This window comes from Sinocyclocheilus anshuiensis, unplaced genomic scaffold, assembly GCF_001515605.1.
Source record: "Sinocyclocheilus anshuiensis isolate Anshui unplaced genomic scaffold, SAMN03320099.WGS_v1.1 scaffold188, whole genome shotgun sequence".
Classification (NCBI taxonomy): Eukaryota; Metazoa; Chordata; class Actinopteri; order Cypriniformes; family Cyprinidae; genus Sinocyclocheilus; species Sinocyclocheilus anshuiensis.
Genome location: NW_015555768.1, coordinates 244092 through 255289, shown reverse-complemented (window position 1 = coordinate 255289; position 11198 = coordinate 244092). Strand labels below are relative to the sequence as shown.

General features: G+C 36.0%; 2 protein-coding genes across 2 annotated transcripts in view; both read left to right on the top strand.

The window, feature by feature from the left end:
* Positions 1 to 1694: 1694 nt before the first annotated feature.
* Positions 1695 to 7339, top strand: LOC107674276 (WD repeat-containing protein 13-like). The gene is made up of 6 exons (XM_016468219.1): positions 1695 to 1721; positions 3100 to 3516; positions 5616 to 5796; positions 5913 to 6054; positions 6130 to 6248; positions 6712 to 7339. Exons 1-6 carry the CDS (start codon positions 1695 to 1697, stop codon positions 6894 to 6896), a joined length of 1071 nt encoding a protein of 356 aa, XP_016323705.1. The 3' UTR covers positions 6897 to 7339.
* Positions 7340 to 8408: 1069 nt separating this feature from the next.
* Positions 8409 to 11198, top strand: part of LOC107674328 (ankyrin repeat and SOCS box protein 6-like) — a 4750-nt gene continuing 1960 nt past the window's right edge. The window contains exons 1-6 of the mRNA XM_016468269.1: positions 8409 to 8563; positions 8653 to 8687; positions 9033 to 9170; positions 9260 to 9366; positions 9575 to 9683; positions 9776 to 9862. Coding sequence (XP_016323755.1) covers positions 8463 to 8563; positions 8653 to 8687; positions 9033 to 9170; positions 9260 to 9366; positions 9575 to 9683; positions 9776 to 9862 — 577 coding nt within the window. The 5' untranslated portion in view covers positions 8409 to 8462. The remainder of the gene's footprint in view (positions 8564 to 8652; positions 8688 to 9032; positions 9171 to 9259; positions 9367 to 9574; positions 9684 to 9775; positions 9863 to 11198) is intronic.

Genomic DNA, 11198 nt, shown 5'->3' with positions numbered 1-11198 from the left:
CACACACACACACACACACACACACACACACACACACACACACACACACACACACAGACACACACACACACTCACTCTGTCTGGTGTGATTAAGTCAGGAGAAAGAATGACATTCTGTTATTCTGACATTCCATAAAACAGAAGCACTGTATGGTCAAACACTGGAGTGCATTTAATATGCTTTATTTCCAGAACCAACACAACCCCTAATCTGGTTAGAAGACTACATGGATCTCCTATAAAACACTTGTTCTCTGGCACAATTGCATCCTATGGTTTTGCTGCCTCAGCCTAATATTACATAGCCTACATGCTTTATATTCCCTGAGCGCTGTCTCTAATGCATGGTTACACTACACCTATTTCTCTCTGCTGTGCTCTTGGCCAGACGTCGGTTTGCATGGGGCCGGTATGGGCAAAAATGGATTCATTTTAAAAGACAAATGCTATTGTAGGTCAAAGCAAGAGCCTACTGCCTTTTTATCATAGAATTATGTAGCTATAAAATTGATTGTATGAGAAATTGAGATTGTTTGAATAAATATCAAACATCAACATAAAATCATAATTGAACCTATTAATTTTCTTTAGTACATGCTCCTGGTCTTATTGTGAATGTTGTATTAGTGTACATGTTTAAAAAAAAAAATGTTTGTAATTTTCAGTCTTTCATCAGTATTCACTACAAGGATACGTTAAACTGATCAAAAGTGACAATAAAGATATTTATAATATAATGTGAAAACAGATTCCTACTTCAAATAAATGCTCTTCTGAGAACAACTTTTTTTCTTGAGCAGCAAATCAGCCCAGGAGAGTCTCCAGAGCCAGCTTCACGAAGGCCTGGAAATTATTGCTTCTCTCCCTTCGGCTGTCCTGCGAGGGGAAAGACACAAAGACAGTTAGTTACCTTGACTGGAAACATACAGCAAGTGCAATAAAATCCAGTTGTGCCTGAGAGCAAGATAGAAATGTGCAATCTTCTCTCTCATTTGCATCAAGATATTGTATAATGCTTCTCCTATACACTAAATATTGTTTGACACTTTATTATATTGTAATAAATCTGTAAAAAAATTTATTTGTGAGTCAAACATTTACTTTCATAAGCCATAAAAAGCATTTTACATTTCAGATATTTGCGGTGTCATTTTTGCTTGTATTTCAAATGTTCATTTGAAATGCCTTTTTGTCTCACTCATGTCTTTTATGCTGTTGTCAATATTTACCTCCTTGCTTTTTGGCATCATCTCCTTTCTGATCACCTTTCTTCGGCTGCTCCTTAGGACTCTGAGGTTGCTACAGGGAAAAATAAATAAATAAAAAAAGATCTCTGTAAATTAAAAAGTAATGCGTTACTTTACTAGTTACTTGAAAAAAGTAATCTGATTACGTAACTTGCGTTCCTTGTAATGCGTTACCCCCAACACTGACTATATCCATCTCCATCATCATACAAATTATTGGACAGTCTTCGTTACACGCGCTGCGGTGACGTCACTATGCAGATCAGCTGTTGGAAGGGCGGGTCGGTCACGTGATCACGCCAGTCCCTTCAGACAGAATGAACCGGTGAGAGTCTCGCACGGTAGGTGTCCTTCAAATACACAATTATTCATGACATTACGTTTCAGTAAATTAAACCCATTCAGACATTGTTATTAGCGAGATATTATGGCCACAGTGTGGCTGATATGATTTTTGGGGGGGATTGTAAATCGGTATGTAACGCCTGTTGTTGTTAGCGTCCCTGCTAACTGGGCTAATGCGTCAAAACATTGATTTTTAAAATAAACTATTTGTTTATGCTGTGCATAAATATGAATAATTTTGTTATTATATATTTCTTATAAACGTTGTGTTTACATTAGTCATGTTGCATTGTGTTAGTGTGTGGGATGTTTGTACTATTTGTTTAAACATCATTAAACTGGATTAATACGATTTTTGTTTATTTGTTTACAAAATATGTTTTAGGACTGTTAATTTGTGCATTTAAGGTATTAATGAAATTCGTTTAACTTTTTTTTTTTTTTTTTTTACGTTTGCATGTACTAAATTTAGTTATTTCTTTCTGCTTTCCAAAGAAATCAAGACATTAATTGCTATTATTTTATATATTTTTCTCAATTAAAAAAAAAAAAAATCTAAAAATAAGCTTATAAACGTTGTCAAGTTAATTAAACGTAAATATTTCCAGATAACATTTTGTTTTAGTAACATGACAATGCAAAAGCCAAATATTTAACTTTGGAAACAATTTTTTTATTTACTTTACTCTTAATAATATAACAAAGAATAGTTTCCTTATACTATATAAATGGATTTTTACACATGAAATATGCAGCTGCCTTTACATTTATAAATAAATAATCATATTTATTATATTTAGAATCTCTCATAAGGGAATCATCGTATTTGGGGGTCCTTAGCATCAAAAAGTGTGAAAACCTTTTAATTACATTGTTAATTGCATTTATTGTTTATATTTTGGGTTACTTGTGTTATTTTGTCCCTCATGTAATCTTTTTAACAACAATTACGTTAAGAAAACTTGTATCATATCTCAACTGAACTGAATGATACAAATAATGCTTTGATATCTTTAGTTATTAAATATACACTACCGCTCAAAAGTTTGGGATCAGTTCAGTATTATAGTGTAAGAATGACAACATATCCACGTGTTCTAGTCTACTAATAATAAAATTATAATAAAAAAAAACACTTTTTAAAGGAGTATTTACCAGAAATATTATTTACCAGAATTTATTTAGGAAAAAAATGTAAATGTGCAGTATTTCTGTATTATTATTTATTTATTTTTTTTATAAATAAAAGTCCTGATACTTATTGGCCAAATAGAAAAAAAAGCAGTGACTGGATTGCCATTTCTTCTTTTTTTTTAATATTGTTTAATTAATATAATTGTTTAATTTCTGCTTTGCAACATCTGCTAGTTCACAGATCTGATACTTTTACATATATCCATACTGCACCTTAGACATAACCGTATTTAGATGAATACCTTATCAAGACCAGCATTTTGACCAAGAAGCGCTTTTGATCCTTTTTGCTGTGAAGTTGCATTACCACTAGCCTGCTTCAGTGCTTACACATAAATGTTTGAAAGTAGCATCTGTCAGTCCTGGGTCTGGACTGTTGTTTTACCCTCTCCTTTTAACCTTTTACTATTTTGTCTCCTCAGTTCCTCGATTGCAGTTTGCCAATGATGATAAACACCTCCTCGCCTGCTGCTCGTTGGATGGTACATTGTCAATCATGACATTGTCCCCGCCTCCACCAACTGTAAAGGTGACACTAAAGGGCCATGCTGGTCCCGTGACTGATTTCGCCTGGTCACTCAGCAATGACATCATTGTGTCCACGTCAAAAGATGGCACTCTGCGTATCTGGAACACAGAGGATGGACGCTGCATCCGAGAGGTGGCCGACCCAGAGGGCAGTGAGCTGCTGTGCTGCACTTTTCAGCCCATGAACAACAACCTGACTGTGGTGAGTCCAAATGCCAGCCATTTTTGTTTCCTTTGTATACTACCATTTAAAAGTTTAGCTCAGTAAGATTTTAAAATGTTTTTGAAGGAAGTCTTGTATACTCTTATTTTATAAAAAATATGGTAAAAACAGTAAGTGAAATATTATTACAATCTATACTTTTTTTCTGTTTTAATATATTTTAAAATGTAATTTATTTCTGTGATACCTTCAGAAATCATTCTAATATGCTGATTTGCTGCTCAAGAAACTAAATTTCTTATTATTGTCATATGTTGAAAACAGTTGAGCTGCATAACATTTTTGTAGAAACCACAATGCACTATTTGGTGAATATAAAGTATGGGATTATTCAAGGTGACAGAAGTTTTGTGGGAATATTGAATTGTTTATGCTGATGAAACACTGCAGACTGCAGTAAAAAATACCATCAGCCCTTTCTATTAGGGTGTGAAATTAACATGCGCCACCAGCCAAAAAGAGTATTTTGTGTGCAGTGCTGGGTAATTTTACTTACCTACCAACTATTGTGGTGGGTGACCTGTAAAGACATCTGACAAGAAATGCAATTGATGGGTTGATTATATCTCTTATACTTTCTTTTTTTTATGTGGCTCTTAAAGCAATTTTGTTTATACGTGAACACTCCAGCTAAACCCAGACAATCTCTCAGGAGGTGCTATGAGTTTGATTAATTTATAACATGCATTGTGAACACAAAATAAATTGATGAATAACTTTTATTTTGTTTTTAGGCTTACTTGATTACCCATGCATAATTTTTATGAAAAACTGTGATAAAATGTGAGTATCACAAATGATGCATCAGGCTTTTGAGGAAGGTTTATTTATTCATCTCAGTCATCATTGTATTCCATTGCATTATATGTTTTAAAACTACAGAACTTTGAAAAAAATTAAACTAAGCATTTAAAAATCATGTTGCTGAGACATTATTGGGACATATAGAGTGAATATATTTCTATGCATTTTTTTTAAGTACAGGTGCATCTCAATAAATTAGAATGTTGTGAAAAGTTAGAATTTGCCCATTGGCCTCTGACCATCATGGCCTCCTAATCATCCCCATACACTAATTGGCTTCATCACTCTGTCTCCTCTCCACCAATAAGCTGGTGTGTGGTGGGCGTTCTGGCGTACTATGGCTGCTGTCGCATCATCCAGGTGGATGCTGCACAGTGGTGGTGGTTGAGGAGATTCCCCCCCTTTCATGTAAAGCGCTTTGAGTACCCAGAAAAGCACTATGTAAATGTAACTAATTATTATTATTATTATTTTATTATAAGTCCAGTGTTAAGTTTCCACAGTACAATTTGAGTTGAATTACTGAAATAAATGAACTTTTCCACAACATTCTAATTTATTGAGATGCACCTGTATAATATATATAATATAATTATCTCATTGATTTACATTAAAATCAGAATGCCACCTTACGTTTTGGCCATATAAATATCATATATATAAAATATAATAACTAAATATAATAAATTATCATAATCAATTTGGACCGCTGAAAATTTTTTTTTTTCCTTGAGTATGAGCTCCATATTCTCACTATATCATGCTACATGAGCCATAAAAGCCTGATGCATCAAATATGATACTCGAAAAAAACCCACACACATACTTTGTGTATGTATGTGAATATAACTTTTTTTAGATTTTGTCTTAAGCTGTTCCACGTCAAATGTTTAAAACTGTCAATATAAAAAAATGTCAGGCTTTGCAAGGTTAATAAACACCCCAACAGAAATTCATTGTACTTCTGAAGAAAATATTTATATGATATTTGATATGATATATGATAGCAATCTAAAATATTGCCTTTTATACAATGCTGCATCATAAACAAGCAACTTTAACCAAGACCAAAAAGACTACTAATTAAACAACTTATGAGTTGTTTCATTTTCTATACAACAGTTATTTTATATATTTACATTGTGAAAATAAAACATTTTAACGTCTGTTACACATATTCTACCCTGAATCTCATCTACCGCATGAAGATTTTGCTGTGAAGTAGTTTTTGTTGATATGATACATAAAATCTGTCCTTTGTTGTCCGTCCCTAGGTTGGCAACAGTAAACATCACCTGCAGGTGGTGAACATCTCCACTGGAAAGAAAGTGAAAGGAGGCTCCAGTAAACTCACCGGTCGAGTGCTTTCTCTCTCGTTTGATGCTCCGGGGAGAATCCTGTGGGCTGGTGATGACAGGGGAAGCATTTTCTCCTTCCTCTTTGACATGGCCACAGGTACAAAGATATTTTCTTGCAAAAAAAAAACAAAACTGGTGGAAATTCTGGAAATGTAAATGAGACTAAGGTTGATATATTGGTGTTTATGTAAAGCTAAGGTTCTTCTTCCACAGGAAAACTGACCAAAGCTAAGAGGCTGGTGGTGAATGAGGACAGCTCTATCTCTAGTATCTCAGCCCGCTCGTGGATCAGTCGAGAGGCACGGGATCCGTCGCTGCTCGTCAACGCCTGTGTCAACAAACTACTGCTCTACAGGTTAGAATGCAACTCATATTGTCACTTTCTCTTGACTGAGATGATTATCGATCAGTGTGGAACTGTTGTTGACAGGGTCGTGGATAATGAGGGAACACTACAGCTGAAGAGGAGTTTCCCCATTCAACACGGATCCCAACCGCTGCACAGCATCTTCTGTCCTCTCATGTCCTTCAGACAGGGAGCCTGTGTTGGTAAGACCATAATCATCATATTACAGGCTATTTCTGTCTGATCTGTCAGAAATCATTCTAATATGCTGATTTGCTGCTCAAGAAACATTCCTAATTATTGTCAATGTTGAAAACAAGTTGTGCGGCAAAATATGATTTTTTTTGATGAATAGAAAGTTCGAAGAGCAGCATTTATTTGAAATAATAAACCTTTTGTAACAAATGTCTGTACTGACACTTTACTGACATCAATGTTTTAATGTCTTTTGAATGGTAGTGTATATATGACTTTATATGTGTTATTAGGTTAGCAACATGGCAGCTAATGGCATACTATTGAATTCAATCAATCTCCTGTTTGTATGACATGTTGCTGTCTTTGTAGAATTTTCACAATCACTTGCGAGCTGCTTTCTATGTAGGCAAATCACTATGTTTTGGAGCAAAGCCAAAATAAGTGAATCCTGCTCTTTTCCTGTTGCAGTCACCGGCAGTGAGGATGCATGCGTCTACTTTTTCGATGTTGAGCGCAACACTAAGGCCATCGTTAACAAGCTGCAGGGCCACAGCGGGCCCGTCCTGGACGTGAGCTTCAACTGCGACGAAAGCCTGCTGGCCTCCTCTGACGCCACCGGCATGGTGATCATCTGGAGACGGGAGCAGAAGTAACCGTGGCAACTACAAGATTTCGCAACGTTGGCAACAGCATCTACCGTGCAGGCTGGCTTGAATCATGTGCAATGAAACTCCTACTGTAAATGTCAAGATGACTGTTGTGTTTTGAGTGAGTCTGAACTAAATCATGTGCACCATGAAAGAAACTTGTGTCTTATCTTTGTTTTAGAGCTGATATTTCTGTTTTTATTGGTTTTGTGGGATGTGGCGCTTGTTTGTGGAATTCATTAGTGCTTTGTGGTCATAAATGCCCAACTTAAGAGAGGAGACATTAATATAATTCTTTGTTCACTTGTGTGCATTTTGTGTTTTTGTGAGTGAGTGTGTGAGAATGAGAATGTTGAGGCAGCGTGTCACTGCAGTTGCGTTCGCTTGCACAATAACACTACTGTATTTATGCCCTGTTGAACTCAATAAATTTAACCACACTAGCTGAATTAAGCTACATTTGGTCTTTCTGTTTTCCTTATTTTTATTTGTTAATGGCAACCTAGTGCATATTACCAGACAACAAAGATGGAAACGTGGGTGTAGATGTTTCACTTTTAAAGATTGAATCACATGTTTAATGAAAACCTAGTTATATTTCAAATTTGAATATGAATAGGCCTCCTCAAGTGAATAATTTTTGATCTTGATCTTTACCCTATGAATACAGGTTGCAATATTTCTTTAATATATCTTAAGTATTTTTGTAAATAGGATTTTAGGTAGAATATATATATATACACAGTGGGTACGGAAAGTATTCAGACCCCCTTCAATTTTTCACTCTTTGTTATATTGCAGCCATTTGCTAAAATCATTTAAGTTAATACTGTATATATATATATATATATATATATATACACACATATATATATATATATATATATGGTGACGTGAGATTTGACTCCGATGAAAGACTAAACCTCGTTACCATTTTTAAATGTAATAAATTAACATTTATTAATTATTCATAATCCCACGTTTATTCGTGTGCTTTTATTTTGAAAATAAAGAATAACAAGAATGAAACGCAGATTTTTAAGTATATGTTAAAAAAAAAAAATAATTATTGGAGCCTCCGGGAGCTTTGATTAGGTATGAATCATATAGCAAGCAGCAGACAGCTAACGTTAGCAGACAAGTAAAGATCCCTCTAACGTTACATAAAACAACGACCAAAATGAATAAATCTGCTTTATAGGTTTATTTTCTACTAATTGAAATGTTATAATTTTAAATACATCTTCTAAGGTGTTAAATTAATGTATATTTTCAGAGGTGTGGTCCATCTGATAAACCGACAAGTCTTTTTAATGTGCATTATTTAAAAACTTCAATAGGATTGAATAGTTGTTTCTTATATAATCATAGCCTTACTATTACTATGTACCTTAATTGCTGCATAAGAATTTATAACATTGTTTAATTGTCACAAACACACTGATCTGTATTGTATAAAACTAACATTATGTATGTGATGTTTTGCTGAATGACAACATGATTTCTATATGATTTACATGTATCTGTTCTGTTTTACAGCGTGAAGAGATCGTGGCACAAAGGGAACAGACTATGCCTTTCCTGCACGGCTTCAGGAGGATCGTGTATGAGTACCAGCCGCTGGTGGATGCTGTGATGTGTGTTTTGGGAATAGAAGGAGAAAACCAGCGTAGGTCAGCAAACCAACTGCATTTTAAAGACTGCAATGAGCAGATGACGAGAGGATTTTATGAACTGCATTTTGATATCCTGCATGTCACAGGCGAGATGATGAAGAAAGCGTCTCTGGGGCTCTTGTGTAGCCCCAGAGATGTGGAGAAGTCTTGTGGAGCCCCTTCTGGGGAAGTCGTGGCCTAAGGTTAGAGAGTCGGACTCGTAACCCAAAGGTTGCGGGTTCGAGTCTCGTACCGGCAGGGATTGTAGGTGGAGGGACAGTGCTCTCTCCCACCTTCAATACCATGACTGAGGTGCCCTTGAGCAAGGCACCGAACCCCCAACTGCTCCCCGGGCGCCGCAGCAAAAATGGCTGCCCACTGCTCCGTGTGTGTGTTCACAGTGTGTGTGTGTGTTCACTTTGGATGGGATAAATGCAGCGCACTAATTCCGAGTATGGGTCACCATACTTGGCCACGTCACATGTCACGTCACTTCTGGATAGGGAGTCTCAGTCTCCCGTCTTCATGGAGGGTATCAGTTACTCTCTGTTTCGAGTGGCTGATCTTGGGTTGGTCAGCGCAGCACAGGTGCTTCTGCGTTACGGAGCTGATCTCAACTTTGAAGGTTTGTAGATGCTGAAGATGCTTTTGGGATTCTGATAAACCTCATTATCATCAAGGAAACATAATCAGACCTTTTTCTTATGGTTTCAGATTCTGTATCGTACTACAACCCCTTACACATTGCAGTGTTGAGAAACAAGCCAGACATGGTGCAGATGTTGATATCTCACGGAGCTGAAATCGAAAAGAGGGACAGGGTGAGAATTTCTCTCTCTCTCTCTCTCTCTCTCTCTCTCTCTCAATCTCTCTCTCTATATATAAAATGACCTGTTGTGAACAACATATTATTTTACATTTTTTTAATATTCATTGTATCTTTTATAGTTGCTTTCAATGCAGACATTATCTTTACGTTTTACATTTCTTAAATATCTTTAAATATTAGCTTTTTTGTCTCTGCAATAGATTAATGAAAGCAGCCCTCTTGATTTGGCCGGTGAGGAGGTGGATAAGTTGCCGTGTCTGCGTGTGCTTCTGGATTTGGGTGCTGATGTGAATGCAAAAGACAAGAATGGTATTTCTGTTGAATTATCTAACCAAATAGATTGTTTGTGGTTTCATTTTTATATATGATTCTAACTCTTTGTTTATTGTACCTGCTTGCAGGAAAAACTGCACTGCTTCATGCTCTGGCCAGCAGTGATGGACTCACAGTCAATAATTTGGACAATATACAGCTGCTTCTAGAAAGAGGTGCTTCACTGTGAATTTAAAACATCAGCTCGGACATTACTAGACAACAATTGTATTCAGAAATTTCATGAATGGATGTTTTAAAAATTGTTTCAACATGGAAGAATGTATAATTTATTTCAAATATTAAACTAAAAGTTTTATATAGTTGTTATTGCAATGTTGAAAGAAGTTTAATTGTATAATTTACATTTACATTTAGTCATTTAGCAGACGCTTTTATCCAAAGCGACTTACAAATTAGGACAATAGAAGCAATCAAAAAACTAACAAAAGAGCAACAATATGTAAGTGCAAATGACAAGTATTTTAATAAAAAAGAAGATACATAGATAAAGTAGAATTAAAATAGAACAGAAAGTGCTAGAGTTAGAGGGTCAAATAAAGATGGAACAGATGTTTATTGTAATTTATAATATATATTCTTACAATTACTATGCATTATACTGTATACCATATATATAATATTAGAAAATTATTATATATTATTGGTCATATTTTACCCCAAACCAAAATAATATATAAAAATAAAATATAAAATAATAAAAAACAAAATTTAAAGGGGTCATATGATGCGATTTCAAGTTTTCCTTTCTCTTTGGAGTGTTACAAGCTGATTGTGCATAGATAAGATCCCTGAGGGAATTGAGGGAATTGAAAGTGTTCCTCCCAACTCTTCTGTTGTCCAAGTACAAACTGTTGCCAAAGCACTAGGACCTAAAGATATAGAGAGACTATCCCAGAGCTTACCCTCAGCACGCACAAATTTTTCTGAATTTAGAAGAGCATTTGTAACGGAGGCCAGCGGTAGGTGCTGTGCAGGTAAACCTCACTCCCCTGTTCTCAAGAGACGCACTAGCGACTGACGCTAGTGGCTGCAGTCTTTAGCCTCCTTTTTAGTGTGTCCGCCTCCCATGCCGGAGACCCGGGCTCGAGACCCACTCAGAGCGAGAACGAGGTGTGGCGGTGAGGACTCGGGAGAGAGGGGTTACACATTGATCAGCAAAATGCGTCTCTATGACATGTCGTTAGCAGAAATCACACAGCTGATGTCACAAAGTCTAACTGAATCTGAATTCAACAGTTTTGAGTCTGCTGTTACTTCTGAACTACAACATGCCAGTAAAGGCGATTTGAGAGAAGGTGTTTTGAAAATTCTAAAGAATATCATGGGACCCAAAATAGACTGGTCCAGAATCACTAACTGTGTGCAAAGGAAAGAAGAAACTGTGAGTGAATACACTGAAAGATTTTGTCAGTCAGCTGCAGCATACAGTGGAATAGCTGACACTCCAGAGAAGGTACTGGATCATAAAGGACCACTAGTTCGAGCAGG